Genomic DNA, 24,666 nt, shown 5'->3' on the forward strand with positions numbered 1-24,666 from the left:
TTGTTAATGCTACAGAAGAATATTTATTTTATTATTTTACATTTACAATTTTTTTTCCTGGGGACCCTGTGACACCCCATTGAAGAGCCGTAGGCTGTGGATCTCTTAAGATCTCACTGTTGGGTTTGTAAGGCCATGTTACTCCTAAATTTCTATCTTGTTCAAAGAGAAGATATAAAACAAAGTTCTAAGCTAATCGACCTTAGTGTTCTCCTTTTTTAAAAATAAGAATCGATAAGAGAATCGATAAAGAATCGAATCGTTAAACAGAATCGAAAATGGAATCGGAATCGTGAAAATCTTATCAATACCCATCCCTAAGAATCAGTCCATTTACCATTTACCATAGGACGGGGACTGGTAAGTGTCAGTACCAGAGTTCAGGATTAGACAACAAACATCCACGAATACATCAGGAAGATGGCCCCAATCGACCGCATGCTCAGTGAATACCTCAGGCAGCAGAAACCCAAGAAAGAGGAGGAACCATCATGGAAGGATAGGCCCCTGTATGATATGTACCACCAGCAGATAGAGGAAGTGACTGACATCCAGAAGTCCTACCAGAGGCTGGACCAAGCTGCACTCAGAATGCACTCACAGAATGCTACAGTGAGTTTTTCAGAATTGCCTCAATTCACCTCATGATGCTTAATCGACGTAATCAACTTTAATTTGATGCAGTGTGAAAAAAAATGCACAGAAATAAATTATTTTTCAAGAATAATTAAATAGATTCAACATCTTCCTTCTACAGAATTGCAGACTGCACAGATGGTACCTTCCCAAAGGAAAAAGTACTATAGCTTACTAGGGTATATTAGACTTAACAGTTACTATATACAGTAATGGACTTCTATACATTTTCAGATAATTATTTATTAAAAGCTAGATATTTTAAATGAGAATAAGAAAGAAAAGTATGTCTTTGTGCCCTCCTTTTCCCTGTTCATGCCCTATCGGCCCCCCTGGCTAAACTTTGCTAGATCCGCCCCTGCACAGTTACCAGCAGTCAGCTACGTAGAAAAAGATCCTGGTCTAGAAAGTAATATTAAATAAATTCTAACGACAGCTTATCAAGGTTAAACGTGCTGCTGTTGTTCAGCCGCTGGTTTCCTCTTTCTGATGCAAAGTGGGCCAAAAACAAAGAAGAGAGACGGACTCACGACAGAAAAGCCGATCAGCTGATCATTAAGCAGTTTCACGATTGAAGTAGCAGCAGGAGAGGGAGAGAGAGGCAGTCGCTCCATATATCGGTTGTTAAGCTTAACGTGGGAATGCTTTACAAACATTCAGAGATGAACGTACACACTTGCTTTACTTCTCTCTGGGATAACTTCCTCTTAGATGAAATGCTGGATTGCTAGCGAGGCTACAAATACACACAGCCGCTCAATCACGGGAGGCACACTGCTCCGACATGCATATGAGCCGAGTTACGCCGTGTCGCAAGTTTTGTGAGGTACTTTTTTGATATTTAATGGATCGGATTACATTTTTTATTTCTCTCCGATATCCGATCCAGTAATTTACGTCAGTATCGGACCGATACCGATACCTAATATCGGATCGGTCCATCTCTAGTATGAACAAAAAAATTGATAAAGATAATATTTTCCCATGGTGCCGCAATGTCTATCTACATTTCATCTTAGCATTTCAGAAATTTCCTCCAGGATAAAGTCTGTTCAATTCTACCCATGGAGGTCTTTTTATTTTTGAATTTAAAACACAGTGTATCATTGTATCTCTTAAGATTTGTTTTTTTCCTTCTTTGTCTGAATTGTCAATGCCATACGCAATGCAGTCTCAATGCTGAAAGCCTTCTGTGAAATTCCTGTGCAGAAAATTGATTGTTGACCCAAAGTGAGAATGAGTAAATCAATCAGGCCTCCATTAAACTCTTGGAAACTTTTTCAAACCTAGAAATGATTTACTTGTGTTGAATTTGTAGAAATACCAAATATCAAAACCCCTACAACCACCCACACAACAATACAGAAGTAGAAAATTGCTTCTCACCGAAGGAATGAAAAAGACAACTGCATATCAATTAATACCAATTTCTAATTTCCTTTTTTCCAAAAACATCAGGGCTTCCAGTTGATTCCAAAAATCAAAGTGTGGAATTTCACATTCATCAAATACAATTGCACTGATAATGAAGAAATATCCATTTTAAACATAACAGCAAACTGAATCAACCAGTACAGCCATGAAATGTAGTCTCATTACTATAAGCACTACTTTGTACCTAAATAAAGAAGAGTTCCTAGTTTTTATTTGCATCCTGCAACTGGTTCACAAGATCACAGTAATCTGTCTTTATTCAAAGTCCTGTTGTACAAGAGCAAGAGTCTGCATGTTGTAAAGTGAGCTTAAGAACACTTGACTATTGTGACAGTAAATCTTGTCCTACTTTTAGCTTTGTGAAAGAATACAGTGCTAACTCTTTTATCATGGGAGTTACATTCTAAAAATAACCCGTGATAGGTGAAATTCGCGAAGAAGCCAGCTTTATTTTTTACAATTATTATAGATTTTTTAAGGCTGTAAAACCCCTCACTACATACTTTATACAGTTTCCTCAGACAGGCATGAACATTTTCAGACTTTAATCTCTTGTTTAAACACTCTCAAAGTTCAAACCTTCGTAGAAAAATAAGTCCAGTATTATAGAATGAAACTAAAGCTCAAACCCTGTTTTCAGGTCCAGAACATGGGAATAGAGCAGCTGCGAGAGAATTCAACATTAATGAATCAATGGTACGGAAGTAGAGGAATCAAGAAGAATGAGTTGAATAAAGTTTAACTTATTTGACTGTTTTGTTTTGCTTAATGCGCCTTATAATCTGGTGTGCCTTATGGTCCGAAAAATATGTTAACTTCTGTCTTCCTGTATTACGTCCAGAAGAACTTTTTGTGCGATGGTTAGCATCTTCCTCTGCCTTTTGGGTGCTACCGCAGGTGCCTTTCCTCAACATTGTTGTGTTTGGTGGGGAGAAAACTTACAAACATACAGTACAGTACTTCAGTGTCATACTGCTAGCGATGAAAGATTTATGTAAAGTTGACAAACTGAATGCATCCTGTACAGCGGACACAGCACGGAGGAGATTGATTGACAATGGTCTACAGCCGATCAGGATGCAAAATTGTACCAAACAACAATCCGCAAAACTGCGAGGCAGCTAAAGGTTAAGCGCGTTATAGCAATGGACTACTGTATTTTTCTTTGTTTAAATATCAACAACAGTAAAAAGGAGAAGGGGGATAAAGAAAGCAGAAGACTGAGTGTCAAGAAAAAATATTTTTACTTCTTCTTATTATCATTAATTATTAGTTATGTTATTAGTTCATTATTAGTGCTTCGCATTTTAAATAATATCCACATATTAAGTATACCTGTTCAAACATAGACATACAGACACATAATTAACCATGTGATGAGACATTTATTCCAACATACACACTTCCAAATTATGGGAACGTTAACCTACCCAGGAATAGGGATGGGTACCGGTATCCGGTGCCATAAACGGTAGTAACCAGACCGAAAAGCAGCGCACATTTCGGTGCTTTTTTTTTCTTGAGATGTCATACACTTTGGATTCTAGCCAATCATTTTACCTTTCCAAGGATAGTAGGTGGGCCCAGGTACGTACGTTCATTTAGAGCAGAGCTACAGGTTAAAAATACCCAAGGCGAAGCGGTCAAAAGTCTTGCTGTACTTCACAGCAAAAGATGCAAACTCAGCAGCCTGCAACAAGTGCTTTAAGGTGATAATGTGCAAAGGTAACACCTCGAATCTGATGAAACACCTGGCGACGCATAGTGTTTTTTTTAAAAGCCGAGAAAATGCACCGTATTTGATAGCTTGCTGCACGTAAAATTAATAATGCATTGGATTTATATAGCGCTTTTCAAGGCACCCAAAGCGCTTCACAATGACATTATTCATTCACGCTCACATTCACACACTGGTGGAGGCAAGCTACGGTTGTAGCCACAGCTGCCCTGGGGCAGACTGACAGAAGCGAGGCTGCCATATCGCGCCATCGGCCCCTCTGGCCAACACCAGTAGACGGTAGGGTAAAGTGTCTTGCCCAAGGACACAACGACCAGGACAGAGAGGCCGGGGATCGAACCGGCGACCTTCCGGTTACAGGTGCCCTTCCCAACCCCCTGAGCCACGGTCGCGCATGTGTGAATCAATATCAAGGTGATCTATTGAGGGAATTAGGTTAAATTGGGAGAACAGAACTAATTAAGAGACTTGGCTGATTAAGAGGAGAAGCAAGATTAATGAGTTTGCTGATAATTCAATTCAGTTTAATTCAATTCAATTTTATTTTTATGGCGCCAAATCACAACAACAGTTGTCTCAAGGTGCAGTTTTGTTTTTCAGTTCTTTAAAATTGAGGAGAGGAAATGTTTAGTGTTAACCTCTACCTGGTGATTAGTAAGTCACTAATCATTTACAGTATTTCCCAGCGTCTGGAAGTCCTTGAATGATATAAATGTTACTGTAGGTTTCTAGATTGCTCTCAGGTTTGAGAGGTGTGCAAAAATTCAATTCAACTCACTTTTATTTATGCAGCGCCAAATCACAACAACAGTCGCCTCAAGGTGCTTTATATTGTAAGGTAGACCCTACAATAATACATACAGAGAAAAACAGCATACAATCATATGACCCCCTATGAGCAAGCACTTTGGCGATGGTGGGAAGGAAAAAATTCCCTTTTAACAGGAAGAAACCTCCAGCAGAACCAGGCTCAGGGAGGGGCGGCAATCTGCTGCAACCGGTTGGGGTGAGAGAAGGAAGACAGGATAAAAGACATGCTGTGGAAGAGAGCCAGAGATTAATAACAAGTATGATTCAGTGCAGAGAGGTCTATTAACACATGTTGAGTGAGAAAGGTGACTGAAAAGGAAATACTCAATGCATCATGGGAATCCCCCAGCAGCCTATGCGTATTGTAGCATAACTAAGGGAGGATTCAGAGTCACCTGATCCAGCCCTAACTATATGCTTTAGCAAAACGGAAAGTTTTAAGCCTTATCTTAAAAGTACAGATAGTGTCTGTCGCCCTAATCCAAATTGGAAGCTGGTTCCACAGAAGAGGGGCCTGAAAACTGAATGCTCTGCCTCCCATTCTACTTGTAAATTCTGCACAAGCCCGCAGTCTGAGAGCGAAGTGCTCTAATGGGGTGATGTGGTACTATAAAGCCATTAAGATAAGATGGGGCCTGATTATTTAAGACCTTGTATCTGAAGAGCAGGATTTTGAATTCAGGGATTTAACAGGGAGACAATTAAGGGAAGCCAACATAGGAGAAATATGGTTTCTCTTTCTTGTCCCTGTCAGTACTCTTGCTGCAGCATTTTGGATTAATTGAAGGCTTTTCAGGGAGTTTCTAGGACTTCCTGATAATAATGAATTACAGTAGTCCAGCCTAGAAGTAATAAATGCATGAACTAGTTTTTCAGCATCACCTGACAGGATATTTCTAATTTTAGAGATGTTGCGCAAATGGAAAAAAAATACATATTTTTTTAATATGTGCATTGAAGGACATATCCTGGTCAAAATGACTGCAAGGTTCCTCACAGTGTTACTAGAGAATAGAATAGAATAGAATAGAATTCAACTTTATTGTCATTGCACATGTCACAGGTACAAGGCAACGAAATGCAGTTTGCATCCATCCAGAAGTGCTTTAGCCATGATATAGATATATTACAATATATATTAGCAATAATATAGATATGTAAGTATATTACAGAAATGGGTCTATTATGGTATGTTATAATGTACACGGTATGAAGGTATGTTATGAATATGCTATAACTATAAGTATGTACAGGCTGTAGTGAGTACAAGCTATGTACAGGCTATGAACAAAAACTATACAGAATATGAAATAAAAAAACTATACAGAAATATGAGATATACAGCTATACAGAAATGGGAACTATGCAAGTTATAAACAGTTGTAGAATTAAAAATTATCGTATTGTACAGAATGATTATTTACACAGAATTATACAGTAGTGCAGTTAAGATAAGTGAGATATGTGGATAATTTCTACAGAGGCTATATAAAGTGCTAGTGGTTGTGAGTGGTGGTTCAGTCCATGTTATTATTGTGTGTGTGAGGCTACAGTTGTCCATTGTGTGTGTGTGTGTGTGTGTGTGTGGGTGTGTGTATGTTCAGTCCATGAGTTTTAATGTGGGTCAGATGTCAGGAGGCAGAGTTCAGGAGTCTGACAGCTGTGGGGAAGAAGCTGTTCCGGTACCTGGTGGTCTTAGTCCGGAGGCTCCTGTAGCGCCTCCCAGAGGGCAGGAGGGTGAAGAGTCCATGTGATGGGTGACTGGGGTCTTTGATGATTTTCCCAGCCCTTTTCAGACACCGCTTCCTGTAAATGTCCTTTATGGCAGGAAGTGGTGCTCCGGCGATGCGCTGGGCAGTTTTCACGACCCTCTGCAACGCCTTCCGGTCCGAGGCAGAGCAGTTCCCGTACCAGACTGTTATACAGTTGGTCAGGATGCTCTCGATGGTGCAGCGATAGAAGTTCACCAGGATGTCTGAGGACAGGTGGTTCTTCCTCAGAGTCCTCAAGAAGAAGAGGCGCTGGTGAGCCTTCTTGACCAGCTTGGAGCAGTTGGTCGTCCAGATGAGATCCTCGGAGATGTGGACTTGAAGCTGCTCACACGCTCCACAGCCGTCCCCTTAATGTAGATGGGTGGATGTGGGTCAGCATTCCTCCTGTAGTCCACGATGAGCTCTTTGGGCTTCTCAGTGTTAAGCAGCAGGTTGTTTGAGTCGCACCACTCAGCCAGACAATCCACCTCCTCCCTGTAGGCGGCCTCATCGTTGTCACTGATGAGGCCAATCACCGTGGTGTCATCTGCAAACTTAATGATGGTGTTAGAACCATCGGCAGGTCTGCAGTCGTGGGTGAAGAGGGAGTAGAGGAAAGGGCTCATCACACAGCCTTGTGGTACACCGGTGTTCATTGTGATGGTGGATGAGCAGTGGTTATCCAGCCGGACATGTTGGGGGCGGTTGGTCAGGAAGTCCAGTAACCATTTGCACATGAGGGAACTGATGCCCAGGTCTGTCAGTTTCCTGATGAGTTGTGAGGGGTGGATTGTATTGAAAGCTGAGCTGAAGTCTATAAACAGCATTCTGGCGTAGGTGTTGTTGTTGTCCAGGTGTGAGAGGACAGAGTGCAGTGCGATGGAGACTGCATCCTCTGTGCTCCTGTTCTGGTGGTATGCAAATTGGTGGGGGTCCAGGGTGGGGGGGAGACAGGATTTGAAGTGTGCTAGGACCAGCTGCTCTAAGCACTTTGTGATGATGGGGGTGAGTGCTACTGGGCGGTAGTCATTGAGGCTAGATGGGTTGGAGTTTTTGGGTATCGGGACGATGGAGGTGGATTTGAAGCAGGCCGGTACCACAGCGTGGGCCAAGGACAGGTTGAATATGTCTGTCAGCACTTCTGCAAGCTCCCCAGAACACGCTCTGAGAACACGCCCGGGGATGCCATCAGGACCTGCATCCAAGGTAATACCATCCAGAGTAAGAATCTGGTTAGATACCATATTTCTAAGATTTTCAGGGCTGAATACAACAACCTCAGTTTTATCTGAATTAAGAAGCAGAAAGTTAGAGGCCATCCAGGTCTTTGTCTTTCAGAAACGCCTGCAGTTTAACTAATTGGTGTGTGTTATCTGACTTCATGAATAGATAGAGTTGGATGTCATCTGCATAGCAGTGAAAATGTATGCTATGCCTTCTGATGATACTGCCTAAGGGAAGCATGTATAATGTAAACATAATTGGTCCTAACACTGAACCCTGTGGAACTCCATAATTAACCTCAGCGTGTAAAGAAGACTCTCCATTTATATTAACAAATTGGAGTCTATCAGATAGATATGATACAAACCGCTGCAGTACCTGTAATACCTACAGCATGCTTTAATTGCTCTAATAAAATATTATGGTCAACAGTATCGAACGCTGCACTGAGGTATAGGAAGAAGATCACTTGTAACCTTCACTAAAGCTGTTTCTGTGCTGTGATGGGCTCTGTAACCTGACTGAAAGTCTTCAAATAAGCCATTCCCCTGCAGATTATCTAACTACTCTTTCAAGAATTTTTGATATATAAGGAAGATTGGCCTATAATTAGCTAAGACCGCTGGGTCTAGAGATGGCTTTTTAATAAGTAACAGTTTAACTACTGCCAGCTTGAAGACCTGTGGTATGTAGCCGATTATTAGAAATAGATTGCTCAAAGAAGTCCTGCCATTAATTAAAGCTTCAATCTTAAATACGACAGTGTATGACAGTTAAATGCAGACAGAGTTACAGGACTCTCTCCCAGACCACAGAATTATAATACAAGTCAGAGCTTTATGGAAAAAAAAAGAAAAGAAAGAAAGTTGTGTTTTCAAAATTGGAGTTCAAGTTATTTTTACTTCCAATAGTGTTAACATACTACACAGGTCATGAACAAGATTTTTTTTAAATTTTCACTGTAAGTGGGCTAAAGCAGTTAATTAAAAGTAGTCTAACAGAAATGTAAATGCTGTAATTTGATTATTTTAATAAACCATGTAACTTGGATGGATTAGATGCTGGCGTGACCACAGTGCACACGTCTGATGTCGATCACAGTGGTCCAAGGGACCGCTCAGGGAGTTTGTGTTCGCTCAGACACATGAAAAATTAGAGGGAACATTGGTGGAAACATTATGGGTTCGCGGAGTCAGACGTGGATCAAATATTGTGCAGTATTTTGAAGTTCACTAAACATAGATGTTTACATTTTTCACTTATTTTTTATATTGCAAACATTAGCACTGTAATCAGTATTTGCACACTATTTTATATTATTTTTTGACAATCTTTAAAGCCATTATTCAATACATTGTTATTGTTAAATAAATATCGTCAAATAATCGAGATCTCAATTTCAGTGAAAATAATCGTGATTATCATTTTTGCCATAATCGAGCAGCCCTACCAGTTGTTGTCCCCTTTAGAGTCCAAAGAACAATGTACAAACAATGTCTGTAATGCAAAAACTATCGTCAATTCCTTGCAAAAAAAAAATTACCAGATATCCAGTGCACGTGGCATCTTTGCTTTCATCACATGTAATCGAGTAAAAATCAAAAGCACAAGCTTTATCAGACACTTGCTGCTTTAAGTTAAGCTGACAAGTCTTCAATTTGAAACACAACCATATTTCTAGACATGCTAACATTGTTACAATTCCGCAGTTTTTCCAGGCATTATTCCCACAATTTTAGTGAGACGCTGTTTGATGAAGTCACCGCCTGAAAAAGGTTCCTATGTAGGGCATTGAGTTGGGCTACTTAATAACAGAATATTGTGGCATTTCCTTGAGCATTTTGCGGATGGAAAAAGAAATGTTGCTAGTTTAGCAGGCTAGCTGTCATTTGCTTCACCTTCTCTTCCCACTTAGCATCAGTATATGACGTGAAGGTCTGATGTTTCGTTTCATAATGTCATCGTACATTGTACACTTTCATAATGGCAACCGTTCTCATGCAAATCAAACAGTTTCCCTTGGTTTCTATGAAAAAATTATCCATTTTTACGCTGAGTCTGAAATTTTCTGTATATACTTACGAGCTTGCATCTCTTTGGTTCCTCGTTTCTGGTGACCCTGAGCAAATTATTTCTTTGATAGCTTGATTTGTGGAGACATTGCCATGTTCAAGACAGTAGTTGAAACCAAGAAGTACAATACAGTTAAGCTTGGCTTGTGTGGTGGACACAAGTGGAAAGCCCATGATAAGCTTGTCCTTCTTCGTAAGATCCAGAATCAGTCATATATGTTTTTTTCGATGGCCTCTGTGTTTTATTATCATCATCATCTAAATATCATTTTTCATGAAGATAGTTCGTCTTTCTCGGTTTCTCAGTATGAACATACAGTATGGGTAACAGAGCAATTTGAAAATTGTTCTCCTCTTTCTCCATTTTGCAATATAAACATACACTATCAGTAACACAAACACATCTGAACTGTCAAATTTATGCTACTTTACTAGATACACCTTTATTCATGGTACAGCAGCAAGCCATTTGGGTACAACTTTTTGCTGCCACTAACCACAAGCCACAGTCCACCGGTAGCAAATTCCCCAGGAATTGCATAGTCTAGTTGAATATTATTTTCTAACAGTGAGTATATTGGCATGCAATATTCACAGACAGCCATAATGTCACAGGACCAAACGGACTCAAGCGCAGACCAGAGCTCTTTAGAATAAAAGTCAACAGTGTATAGACAAAACACCAGGTGCAATATGTACAAAGTGCGAGGGTCAGGTTTTCCAGGGATCCAGGAAAGGAGGGGGAGGGTCCATGCACACAATCCAGGTCACACACACCACACTCTGTTCCTATGTACACTCCACGCTCCTCTTCAGACACTCACGCTCTCGCTTCACTCGCACCATGCCACACTGCCAGTCTCAGGAAGCAGAATACAAAACAGGAACAGGTCCGGGAAACCTATTTAAAAAGAAAACACAATCAGAACAAGCTAGAGATACAAACGAAGACTGCGATTTGCCAGGGCTGTACTAACACAGGTTACTCACACTCCAGCGATGAGAAGCACTGAGCCAACACCATAAGTAGTGGCCAAGTAATCAGGCAGATCAGCAGCAGGTGGGTAATCAGACCAGGTGCGTGGGCCAAGGGCGGGAGCTCATAGTGAGCTGGCTTCTTTCAATGTGGAAGGAGTTGCGGCTCTACTCTGAATGCCTCCCAAATGACTTAACACTTCACCGAATGCTAAGGGACCACCCATCCACACTGTGGACAAAGGTCATTTCCAACACTTGTATCTATAATCCCATTCCTTTGCCTTTAAAAGAATAAACATCTTCTTAACAAAAAGATCAGGCCTAGATTAACAGATTTTTGGCATTTCTCAGCAACCATGTTCCATCTGGTGGCAGATGGCTGCATAACATCTAGGACACAACAGTTTACCAGTATTGGGTGTCAATTAAAATACTAACAATTAGATTAAATGACTGTGAATTTGGTCCGACTAGTTAAAATAGTCATGTAGTCAACTACTCGGGCACATCCTTAGTTCAAAGACATAAATTAACAGAAAAAACAAAGAAGAGGACAGAGAAGACAAATAGAAAAAAAATAGAAAATTAGATGGACTGGGCTGGTTCTTATAAATGGTAAACGGACTGGTTCTTATATAGCGCTTTTCTGCTCTATCTAGCACTCAAAGTGCTTAAATTAGAAAAATATTCAGAAAAATACATAGAATGTACTTGTTGTCCCCTTGTGAGCTAGAGTGCCTCTAGCTGGACCTCTTCAGGAGAACTACGACCAGGACCTTCATCTGGAGACAGTGGAATCGATATCTGACCAACCACAGGACAAGAGATTCTGGTGAGGTAGATGCATGATAATAGGAACTCGCACAACTGGCTAGCAAGCCAGTGGTTAGCAGCAACTACCCACAGTCAATATGTGCCCAAATAAACAGAAACATCTAAAACAAAAGACTTAAATTACTTGCCATTAATAAGCCTGGATGACGTACTCAGGTAAAGTTCATCTGTAAGAAACTCAGCATAGTACAGTACAGTGTAGATTTCTCCTAAAATAAAGTTTCAGAAGAAATTAGTCCATTCCTTATTTTCTTTGGTAATCAATATGTTAACCTTAAAAATCTTAAATTTCCATCATACATCCATCAATTCTCTTCCGCTTATCCTTATCACTGTCTGGGGTGGGGAGCTGGCGCCTATCCCAGCTACCATAGGGTGAGAAGCGGGGTACACCCTGGACAGGTCGTCAATCTGACACAGGGTTAATACAGAGACAGAAAACCATACAAACTCAGTGCTTCTCATGATGAGCACACTGCTTTCCTCGCGCGGTCCACAGAGCTGTTGAAAGGAATGACTTAAAAGCTCTGAAGGTCTCTATATGCCTGAGAACTCCTTAAAGGGCCTTTGGGAGTGTTAACCACCTCATCACAATCCTGTCATATAAAAATATCCAACATAAATTCTTTTGAATTAAAAAATGTCATTAACCAAATTTGGTGCAATTATAAGGTGTTCCCTAATCAGTTGTATGAAAATAACAAAGTAAACAGATGTAAGTTGGAGTCCAGTAACCTTTTAGCCAATGTTATCTTTTTAGAAAACTTTTAAAACCAAACTGTCGATCAACAAAACTATAAATCTGTTCTGTTCAGATTTGTTCAAACAATTACATGAAATTTCATAAAATGCTTACACCTTATAATAGTTTTGGCCATAATGAAACTGGAAAAAAAGACAGAAACAAGTGTGTGGTTTAAAAGGTGTGCAGGAGTGTAAAAATGTATAATTTCTACAGCTATACAAGTAGAAGCATCTGTATTTCCTTTATTCTGTGAAACAGATAACCGATGTCGAAACGTTTTTAACAAGTCATCTTCGTTGCCATGGTAATGGCAACTTATCTGAATGTTCACGTGTTAGCACAAATGAGGCCCTGTAAATTAATGGACTATTTACTGAATAGCACAGTTCAAGGTTATGACTAAACTGCATTTTTGAAGTTGAAGTTAAAGAAATTCACTTGCCATTCATTTAAACTACATTTTTTAAATACTCATATCATATAAAACAAGTTAATAGCAGTGGAGGTCTTGGACTAGTAAAAGTAGAGGCAGGTTCAGGCAGCGTGGTTTAAAGGTGTTTTAAAGGATTATCAAAATGTCTCATATTCCGGATTACAACATTAATCATCTAGTTTTCCAAGGGAGAGACACCCAATGGCTTCAACAACATCTCATGGCCAATTCTATTCCGTTCGTTTATTTTGATATTACAGCACTGCAAACGGGTGGTGACATCTACCTCACATTGTCAGTCATCTGGTTCTGTCCATATATTCTGCTACAAGGCTGTATGTGGACAAGTCCACTGTGCACCGCAAAGCTCTGTGTTTTTTGCGTCAAGATTCTGAGTATTGGTACCCCTGCAAGAGGAAAAAAACGTCACTCTACCTTTCAAAAATTATAAACGTTTTAAACAAAAGCTGCAGCCCCCACCCCAAAAAAACCAACCAACCCCCCCCCCCCAAAAAAAAACAAAAAAACAAAAAACAGGCACACCGTGACCCCTGTGCCACCACCCCTATCCATCTCCACTTTCTCAGCTGGTCATCCTAGAACAACTGTTGATCTGACAGGACATAATTCTCGCCTTTGGCTGACACGGCCTGATGGAGAAAGGAAAAGAAACAATACACAGGCCTACAAATGTCTCAACCCCCCGCAAGAAAAAAAAAAAACTCCACAAGAGTTTCTGTTGAATCCTGGCAACACAGACAGCACTCTTTTCCCAGCCACATACAGAGATGGAGGGAGGGAGGCAGTCCACTTAGACAATAAGGCTGCAACATTAGTGTTTATCTTAAGCTGGATTATTACTCCAGAAAGCAATGGTCTTATTTTCTGTGTAAGAAAAAAAACATGCTGCCTCTTTGGGAGCAGTGTGATACTCAGATGACATATTGTTTTTTTTCTTACTTTCATTGCTTGCCTTCTAATTTTTGCAACTTTGATTTTCACTACTTTCCACCAACCTTTCTAATGTTTCTAATGTTTGTTGGGCTTCAGATCCTCCCTGATTTTATGGAAATATTCTAAAAGTATAAGAAATTCAGTGCACTGACAGAAACAGAAGGTTCAGCAGCAGATAAACTACTGCCTCACTTTACAGAATGCACAGACCTGCATGGTTCAATTCATCCATTCATTTAGATTCTTCATATGAGTACTTTACTTCACGTGACTCAAATTTATTTTATGTGATTCGACTGTCAAGCACGAGTCCATTTCACCAAGTCGAGTCCATCCAACTGCTTGTAGCAACCTTATTAAACAACACAAAATTATGCAAGACTGCATTCATGTGAGAGTGCTGTGAAGCTGACCTTGACATATTCCCACATTCTCCTGCTGCACATGAGAAAACTAAAGAACAACAAGAGACTGATGTACTGTGCATGACGTCAGCTGTCTCCAGGAAATTACTGCTAGAGAAAATGGACAAAGAAGATTAAAGAACTATAGCACAAAACATGTCAACAGCGGACTAAACTGAAGGAAAGTGTGGACAAAGCTTCCCACCCTCTCTACAGAGAGCTGACACAGCCTCATAGCAATTTTGGTCTGCGGCTCATTCCCTACAGGTGCATAAAGAACTTCTTCAGGCACTCATTCATGTCGACTGCCATCCATATGTACACTGCTTTGCACCACAGAGGCTGCAGCCTCAGCCAAGGCGCTTCTTACCATCTTCATCTCTATCAGTTAGAGAGTAGGAAAGACTACAGGAGCGGAGCTACCTTCCTTCCCCTTGACCTGCATGGTTCTTTTTATATTCCTTTGTGTACAGGCCAACATTATTTCACTCATAAACAAACAGTCGTGATGATGTTCACAAGCTCTTTCCATTTCATAAGATCATTAGAAAAGAGATGCTGTATTCCAGCAGCTAGAGATTAGATCTAAAACCATATTGACACAGAGGTTTTTGACTTAGAGATTCAAATAACATCCAGACAAATGATTATAAAAGAGCTTGTCAAATGAGGGTGGTAGGGTTCTAAAAAATGGCTCCATTTTGGATGTAAGACTATTGTTTGTTTTTCCCCTGATTTTAAGAGCAAATATCAACAGAGACCATGCCCATATGGAAAAGATATATATAAATCTTATAAAGTTTGTATCTGTCTTGTGTGAAACTTGTATGAAAAGCATACAAGAGTGAAAACAGATATAAGATCCCTTGAAAAATTATATAAATGAAACTTGTATGTTTTGGATACTTACTAAAACAATATATGAAAGTAATGAGAAAGGGGCCACTTTCATGAGTAAATCATATAAGTCTTATATGATTCACTATATGAAGAAGGCCACATCTTATGCAAGTCTTTTATAAGTTTTTACTATTTCTTTTCCATATGGGTGCAAATGATGTTTGCAAGCTTTTTACTTTTTATAACTGGTGACATGTTTACTGTACTACGTATAATTTCGAGGAGGTTTACTTGAGTATTTCTATCAACAGATGGAAATCCACTGTACACCTACAATTACACTTCAGCGCCACAGTTTTAACTATTTAATGTCCACTTAACATTCAGATTTAAAAAACAAAGTATTACAAATAATAAAAAACAACCCCCTTTTTTTAAAAAAGTGACGTATTTTTCAGACTATAAGGCGCACTTGAAATACGATAATTTTCTCAAAAATCGAGAGTATGCCCTATGTATGAATTCTCATTGTGCTTACTGACCTCAAACTGATTTCATCTGGCACACGGGGCTTAAAAATCTGTCAAAATGTTTTAGTACGACTTTGGTAAGCTACAAAGCCACACCACTTGATGGGTTGTCGGAGCATTGCGGCTACCGTAGTCAGGAGCCTTGCGGAGTAATACGTACTGTGCTTCAACATAATATTATATTATATTATGTTATAATATTAACATAATAATATGATGTCTGTATAAGGACCCCAAAATGGCACCTGTTAATAAACATGCTTACGAAGCGGATGTCAAACTCAAGGCTATCAGTCACGCATTGGAACAGACAGACAATGAAGATTAAGAATTTGATGGATTTGTGGAAGAAGAATGAACTGAAAAAGTGAGTGTACTATTCGGTATTTTATGTGTTACAAATGAACAATGTTGGGAGTTATTCTGAATGAGTTGAATAAAGTTTGACTTATTTGACTGTTTTGCTTTGCTTAATGCGCCTTACAGTCCAAAAAAATATGGTACCATAAAGTCTTACATGTTCCACCACAACCAGCTATAAGAATAAAAAACACAAGCAATAATATAAATACTTTAAAGAGGACTATTCTCCATAATTTAGTTTCTTTACTTTATACTTGTTTCTTCAATTTTTCAATGTGCAGAAAAAAAAACATAACAGTGAAGTTTGGGGGTGGAAAAATCAGAGTGTGGGTCTGTTTTTCAGCAAACAGCACTGGCATGCTTCATATAATTGAAGGAAGGATGAATGGAAACATGTACTGAGACATTCTTGATAAAAATCTGCTGCCATCTACCAGGATGATGAAGATGAAATGAGGGTGGATGTTTCAGCACGACAATGACCCCAAATACAGACCCAAGGAAACTCTCAATGTGTTTCAAAGAAAGAATATAAAGCAGACCAAATGGCCCAGCCAGTCATTTGACCTGAATCCAATTGAAAATCCATGGAAAGAACAAAACCTCAGTGCTCACTGAAGGGGTGCACAGAACCTTCAGGTTTAGAAGACTGTGTGGAAGATAGGTCAAATTCACAACTGAGCAATGCATGCCACTAGTTTTTCGATACAGGAGGCATCTTGAAGCTACCATCACCAACAAAGGCTTTCGTACAAAGCATTAAACAGATATCAGTAAGCGTGTTCAGTACTTTTTCCCTGTGTCAGTTCTCATTATTACACATTACTTAAACGATTGCTGTCCGTAAATTGATTTCTTGGTCATCTACTAATTGTAAGGTTGGTGGTTCGATCCCTGGCTGCTGCAGTCTGCATGCCAAATATCATTGAGCAAGATGATTTCTCCAAGTTGCTCTTCAACACACACATTTATGCTCTTCAAGTATAAATGTGTGTGAATGTTAGATAGAAAAAGCATAGAAAAAAGTGCTTGGAAGAATGGGCGAATTAGGCAAGTTGTATAAGGTGCTTTGAGTAATCAGAGTAGAAAAGTACCAGCCCCTTTTCCATTTCCATGTGTGGATTGGATGGTTGTTACCAACATATGGTGAAAATTTCATGTGAATAGCATCTTTATTTACTTAGCAAAGTGGTTTGATATGTATTTTTCCCACTGTATGTGTGTGTGTGTGTCCCAGTCCCATCCTCAATGTAAACTGATAGTCCAACTGAGTTCAAACGCTAACAAAAGGAAAGACGTAACATGTTTATTGGAAATGAGCATTGATAAAAGCGGACTGAGGTACCTTTTATTTGTATCTTTTAAACACACCTCTGTCTTTCTACAATTCAGTTACTTGTCTGAATATTTAATGTCAGGTGGAAACACGATTGGAAAGCCTGAGCTGCTTCACTGCTCTACCTTCCAACACCAAAGCCCCTTTGCTTGTGCAGAGAATACATGGCTTAACTTGCATGACCGGACAACACAGTCAATGTGGATTAAGAACTAATACCTAATCACTGGCCATTAATACTTTGCAGAACCTTACCTTTGCCATGATCTGACATGCGTCAAAATGATCCACGAACAACAGGAGCCACGAGCGCTAAATTGCGATTTGCGGGTGCATAAAATTAAAGAGCTGTGTGACTGAAACCCAGCCTTCAGAAAGGATCATGATTTTTTTTCTCCCCTTTTTTGTTAGGTGCATATATATACATACATACAGACCGAGCCCAACTACTGCTCAGAATTACCTTGGCATGACGAACTTTTATGCAAGAAAAAGGGGATGCAGCTGTAAAGACACGTTCAGAGTAACCTCTCGAACACTTGCAGAGTCTAGTCACTACCACCAAGAAAGCTCAACGGCGCTTCAGTAATCGCTTAATTTAAGCTGCTGAGCTGAGATTGCAAGCATTAAGGAGTCAAACGCAGAAGCAGATACCGCCATGAATAGGGCACTTGATACATTAATAAACTATCCGGTACAAACGGACTCCAAGATAGCGATAACAAGTGCGTCAAGAATGAAAAAAAAATCTATCACTTACCTTGCTCAATCAGCAGGACGGTCATGCAGACCACCATAGCCCAGTACACAGGATTCTCCATATTTATCGATCTTTTTCTATGCTGTGTGCTGTCGTCTGAGGTAATTAGCCCACAAGTCCTTCAAAATCCAGAAAAGTGTTTTGTCTCCAAGTCCTCAGTCTCCCCGTCTGACTGTAAAGCATCCACCAACGCAGCGGTCCACAGAGTCCCTCCTCCTTCCACTGGTTATTGGCAGCGGTGCTAACGGGAAGCTAGCAGTAAGTACAGAAACCACTTCCGTTTGTGTTCTTGTTTCAGCGCACAAATAGGGAGGTGGGGGGTCTAGTGCTTTTAAACTGAAACAATCATCAACATGCTTCCTGTTGTATTCAGGTTGTATGTCGCTAGCTTCAAGCTGGGCCCTTGAGTAAGTCATTTAAAGGTTCTGGTTTTAAGTAGCCATTACCACAGCCGAATTTTACTGATTACTTATTTACTATTTTTCCCGCAATATTTCTGAAAATGAAAGAACGAAGAGAAACAACAACAATGTCTGCGAAATACCCGCAGTCTTCATTTGAGTTTTTTCAATGTATATTTTTTCATTGGTGCCCAGTATAAAATGTGTTATCTGTATTATTTGCAACAGGTAGAGTAATATATGCAGCCTTAAACAAACAATAAACAGTGAGCAATATTCATACCAGTCTTGGTTTTAGATCCGTAACATGTCAACTAGAACTTTAATTTGTTTAGTTAGTTCTGTGATCGTTTCTCAAAAATAAATGACGCAAACAGAGAAGGTATCGCACACTTAGGGTTATCTGTTCTGGTCTAGCTGATTCTTGACCTCAGAGATGTTCAAAATCTGCATTCAAGAGTCTGTATGCTATTACTGCATATCACTGCAGTGAAGCACTTCATTTAGGACTGAACATGTAAGAAATAAATGAAACAATGTAGTTTCCTGTGCACATCTGCATGCCAAAAAAGGTTTTAAAAATTACATTAAAAGCAAATTGGAGAGTAGTGTCCAATTTGGGGGGGGGAGAGGGTGTCAAATTTTTGAACTCAGCTTTCAAGGACAATGTTTTTTTTTTTTAAAGGTCATGCAGAATCATGCATTTGTCTCCTTACACATAAAATAAGCATTGCTTTCATTACTCTGTAACTATTCTAAAACCTTTGGGCCCAAATCAATTTTATGTCTCAATGAAAAAATGACTGAAACCAAAACGACAAGTTCCTTTGACACTGTGTAAATAGAGTGGGTCAAAAGTTGAAGGTGTTTTTTTAGAGTAACACCACACCTCATCATCTAATCCTAACATGACCCTTTCTCTTTTTTTCTCTGACAGTGAATGCCTGCTGTATAAAACCTGTATCTTTTCACAACCGACTCCTTTTCTGTACTCTTTAGATTGCTGTATTTAAGAATGCATAGTTTTGCATTCAGTTTTTTTTGTTTGTTTTTTTTGAAGAAAATTAGTCTTTATAATTGCTTATAGTGTAAGGGAAAAACCAACAGTGGTTATACGGTACAGTGATCTGAACTAAATATAAACTGTTAGCTATTTCACAAAGGGTTGCATTTAAGCCCTATAAATGTTTTATATTAGTCATACTAATATAAGACTTACACCTGTCAGCTCAGAAAATTGAGTTGTTCTATATTTAAGCGCTTAACAGATTACATAACTGTAGCAATATTGTAGAGCCTGTTACATAATCTGTTGTAACTGAAAACGCATATACAATCAATGTTAGTTGAAGCTATCTTTAGGAGCCAGAGTGTACTTTTCGATGATTTTCTGCCTTATATTAAAGAGAAATAGTTCACTAGGACATTCAAAGTTATTTTGTGACTTACATAATCCACCACTGTATTGAATTTGCATTTTGGTTTTTTACTAAAATGCCTAAAGTGAGGCAAGGGTCACTCCATTCTGCATAACTGAGTTTAGCCCAACATCAGATATGACAAAGTGAAATTTATCATGTAGATATAACATTTTTAAGTCCAGTTCTTTATATTTTTATAGCAAGCAATGCTCCACAGTTAGATTCAATTTTGCATGTGGTTGAACTGGGGGAGGAAGCTCCAACAGAACACTGCAGGCAACTGCAGAATGTACAAACTCCACCTGGAACAGCCCCAGCTGAGGGATTCAAACCCTTTTTGCTGTGAAGAAACAATGGAAATCTTATGCTGTGCTGCTTGTTTTGGTGGAGAAAAGGCAATGATAATAAAATTATGAATAATTGTTTTATTGTTTTGTTACAAACAATTATAAACAATAGAAGGGCATAATAATGAACAGGAAACGCTAAAAGCAGGAATCAGGAATAAAATGCAGGAACTTATAAAGACAGGGAACGCAAAGAGAACAGACAGAAGACGGAGACACAATTGGGGAGACCAGAACCATGATAGCAATTAATCTTGGAGTAATTTTTGACCAGGATATGTCTTTCAATGTATATATAACTAAGTACAGCTTACTTAGTTAGTTGACTAAGTTAGGACAACTTATTGATTTTGAATGCACAGTACTAAGAATAACCTGATTTATCTGAATGAGCAATACTAAATGTTTATCCACTGGTGTAAACTGCTATGATCAACATAAATTTTATTTATTGTTAAGCCACAAGTGCAGTATTCTAGCTCAAACAACACATCTGTCTTGCATTCAAGCACAACAGCTGCATGTTTTAAAATTTTAAGAAAGCTTTGTTTACCAGTCCAGTCTGAATGTCATGTCATGGACTTAGGTGATTCAAATGCAATTGCCTGAAGAAAGTCTTTAATATTGTCCCATCTTCCCTTAAGTTCAATGGCAGTGGATGTGGGTTGGAAGTACAAAAACCAGCACACAATCTATGAAGGAGAGCTCAACCCTCCTGCAAGGAAACAATCATATTCTTTAGAACACTAAATTATATTTGTTCTTCTTAAAGTATTTTATTTTGTATTCACTATAGAGTGTACCTCAAGATAGACAATCAAACTACATTGTTACACTGTTGCCAAAAATACTGTAAATGTGATATAAACAAATAATAAAACCATCTATCCATTGACTCATCCATTTTCTCCCACTCCTACACCAGTAAAAACCCCAACGTACGTAAGCTAAGGGCATAAGCTATGAATTGAAGTAAGTATTTGTCAACTTCATGCACTAGATCAGACTCCCTACCTACCAGAGAAGTGATGTTGAACTGGGCATTGGTCCACCAGCTCCCCGCCCCTGACCACTGCTTGACACACAATAATGCCATAAAAGTATATCTTTAAAAAGGCTATGCATTTTTAAAAGTGGCCACTAACTTTTCATTCTAAATGCCTTCTCTTTAGACTTTAGATGTTAATAAATTCATTTTTTAATTATACTTACAATCAAATGAGAAGAAAAACTGGTTGGTTTAAAGTATGATTAAAGTTGAGCATGATTAATATAAATGACACTGAAGATTACTAATATATTGGAAAACCAAAATACTTACCTCTATTCAATTCAGTTCAATTCAATTTTATTTATATAGCGCCAAATCACAACAGAAGTTGCCTCAAGGCGCTTTATATTGTACAGTAGATCGCACAATAATACATACAGAGAAAAACCCAACAATCATATGACCCCCTATGAGCAAGCACTTTGGCGACAGTGGGAAGGAAAAACTCCCTTTTAACAGGAAGAAACCTCCGGCAGAACCAGGCTCAGGGAGGGGCGGCCATCTGCTGCGACCGGTTGGGGTGAGAGAAGGAAGACAGGATGAAAGACATGCTGTGGAAGAGAGACAGAGATTAATAACAGATATGATTCGATGCAGAGAGGTCTATTAAGACATAGTGGCCGTTTCTCAATTCTCAAGTACGCGAGTACGTACTCGCGTTCTCGGTGAGTACGTACTCGCCGAGAACGCACGGGAGTACGTACCCGCCGAGAACGCGAACACAGACTCGCGATTTGTACAATTGGAACACCTGCGTACGTGATGATGTCACAGGTCCGGAGTTTGTACTGCCGTCCCCTCTTAATTTAACTGTGAGTAACATGTTATGAAGCTTAACTTTAATCACAGCCAAACCGGTTTACTCAGGAACAAATAAAACACTGAAATAAACCAAACGTTAACATTTAGAAGTGATCTAAGTGACTTATATATCATTTTTAACCTCAGTAGTGAAACCTCTATTAATAAAAATAGTGTACATGTACATACGTGTACATACCTTAATAAAAACAAGCAGGTGAGATGTTAGAACGCTTTTAATTCTATTTTAGTGGACACTCAATACTATAGACAGCTGCTGGGGTTTCTTTAACCTGAGTAGTGAGAAGACCGCGAGCGGCGGGGGGGTTGAAAACGATGTGCCGGGAGTCCGCTGTTGAGTTTTGGACGAAATGCATTCTGGGATATTTAGCTGTACCAAGTCCACACCGATGCATGCTCGATAAAACGGGCGGAGCGAGAACACATCCGGGACTTTTTCGCATTCTCGGCTTGATGCGTACTTCGAATTGGAACAGTACTTGGTCTCCGACTGATGACGTATCACGAGTACACGAGAACGCAAGTACGCACAAGTACGCATATTGAGAAACGCCCAGTGAGTGAGAAAGGTGACTGGAAAGGAAAAACTCAATGCATCATGGGAATCCCCGGCAGCCTACGTCTATTGCAGCATAATTAAGGGAGGATTCAGGGTCACCTGGTCCAGCCCTAACCATATGCTTTAGCAAAAAGGAAAGTTTTAAGCCTAATCTTGAAAGTAGAGATAGTGTCTGTCTCCCGAATCCAAACTGGAAGCTGGTTCCACAGAAGAGGGGCCTGAAAACTGAAGGCTCTCCCTCCCATTCTACTTTTAAATACTCTAGGGACAGCAAGTAGGCCTGCAGAGCGAGAGCAAAGTGCTCTAATAGGGTGATATGGTACTACAAGGTCATTAAGATAAGATGGGGCCTGATTATTTAAGACCTTGTATGTGAGGAGCAGGATTTTGAATTCAACTTCAAAATTCAACTGAATTTTTCAATTCACCTCTCAGTTGATGAGTTCAGCTCCTTTTCTAGTCTTGCAAAAGTGTGATATAATGTAGGGAACGCTAGTCCAGAGCCTCAAAGAAATCTCCTTCAGCAGTCTTAATGACAGTTTATAAACTCAGCAAACCTCTGAAAAAGTAAAAAGGAGGGAGAGGAAGAAAAACCAACAAATTATTTAGAAGCTGATTTTATTCTTGATTACTGTACAACCATTATTGCATACGACACAGAAAGTCAATGTGCGTCACATTCAGCCAAATTAGACTAGCTGACATAGTACTTATTTAAGAACACTATCTATTAGTATGTCTGAATGTGTGAGACTGCCACCTTCAGAGAGAAGGGGCACAACAATTTGAGATATCCGTTTTAAAGAAAAAAGACCACCTAAATTAAATGTCATCATTACATGCTTCTCAAAAACTTCCAATAAATAAAGTTTCTAATATACTTAAATAAGCACAATGACCAGATAAAACGTGTTATGTTTGTGAAAGAGGATATAATGTAATACGATATAATATGATATAATATGATATAATGTAATATAATATAATAAATTACTTACGAGTTTAATTTGTCAGCAACTTTCTGCCAGCCCTCTCTCCTTGCTTTTGCAGCCTTTGCAGTGTTCCCTTGCGTTTTAATTAAACTCTGAAACTCCTGAAATCCCTCAATCAAGAGTTCTTGCTCTGCTGCCGAAAAATACTGCGCGCGCCTTCGACATTTTCGCCGACCAATCAAAGGGTTGCCGATCAATGTCTCTACTATCGATGCGTAGCCCCTTTTAAGCCACCCAGTGATCTCACATTACTTCATCCAGCTGTACTAATCGTCAACAACAGGTGTGTTCGGAGAACCGGAATAGCGAGCTCAAAGTTTGCGCGATGATTTGATCTTGGATGTGTCATTTGATTTTGGATGTAGTAAGCGAGGTACGAAGAACGGACCCCAGGACAGCAGCACCCGAAATACACGTCCATACTTATTCGAAGACCCATGACAATTTCTTTATAAATCAGTAATATAAGGTATCATAAAACAGTGTAATTCATTCATAATAAATCAGCAGTATAGTGTAATAGAAATCACTGTAATAATTTCACAATTTCTAAATCAGAAGTATAATGCAACCTAAATGACGGTTTTGTAAACGGACTCAGGCGCAGACCAGGAAACCTTTGCAGAAACTGATAGTGCGTTTATTTACAGTGGTGTCACCGGGTGATTATATATATACAAGGTGCTCGGGGAAGGGTCCGGGGCTCCAGGGGGGGGGAAGGGTCCAAAACCACACTCTGCTCTTTCAACCAACAATCCCACTCTTTTCCACTCCAGTCGCTCCTCTCGCTCACTCAGGGGTACAAGGACGGGTCCGGGGGGAATCTACGCACACACACAGAAAATCCAATTAGCACTAGATCACAAGGAAACTCACAGACTAGGCAGATTGCTGAAGCACTAACGCGGGTGACTCAACATTCCAGCAACGAGTAGTGTAGGTCTGCCATCTTAAAAAGCCCTTCTGATTGTAGTAACCAGCGCCAGGTGTGATGATGAGCACAGGTGGACTGATAATTTTCCTGATTTTTCTTTATAAATCATTGGTTGTTTGGATCACCAGTTTCATTTAAATATATCATATAGCAGACAAACACAATGATATTTAAGAAGTGAAATAAAGTTTATAGGATTTACAGAAAGTGTCCAGGTGCATAAATTTAGGCACCCCAACAGAAAAATTACATCAATACTTAGTAAATCCTCCTTTTGCAGAAATAACAGGCTCTAAA

At 39.4% G+C, this 24,666-nt stretch overlaps 1 protein-coding gene and 1 long non-coding RNA gene across 4 annotated transcripts in view; both read right to left on the minus strand.

Annotated features, from left to right (window-relative positions):
- Window positions 1–18,122, minus strand: part of ntm (neurotrimin) — a 443,520-nt gene extending 425,398 nt beyond the window's left edge. The window contains exon 1 of one of the 3 annotated variants that reach the window (XM_019363978.2): window positions 17,843–18,122. In XM_019363978.2, the coding sequence (XP_019219523.2) occupies window positions 17,843–17,903 (61 nt within the window). In that variant the 5' untranslated portion in view covers window positions 17,904–18,122. The remainder of the gene's footprint in view (window positions 1–17,842) is intronic. The other 2 variants (XM_025910860.1, XM_005454557.4) reach the window with 2 other exon arrangements.
- On the minus strand, window positions 9,802–10,673 carry LOC106098564 (uncharacterized). The gene is made up of 2 exons (XR_001224835.3): window positions 10,643–10,673; window positions 9,802–10,566 (listed from the first exon to the last, which is right to left on the minus strand). It is a non-coding gene; the product is annotated as an uncharacterized LOC106098564 (long non-coding RNA).
- Window positions 18,123–24,666: the final 6,544 nt, after the last annotated feature.

Source organism: Oreochromis niloticus, linkage group LG10 (assembly GCF_001858045.2).
Source record: "Oreochromis niloticus isolate F11D_XX linkage group LG10, O_niloticus_UMD_NMBU, whole genome shotgun sequence".
In the NCBI taxonomy this organism is placed as follows: domain Eukaryota; kingdom Metazoa; phylum Chordata; class Actinopteri; order Cichliformes; family Cichlidae; genus Oreochromis; species Oreochromis niloticus.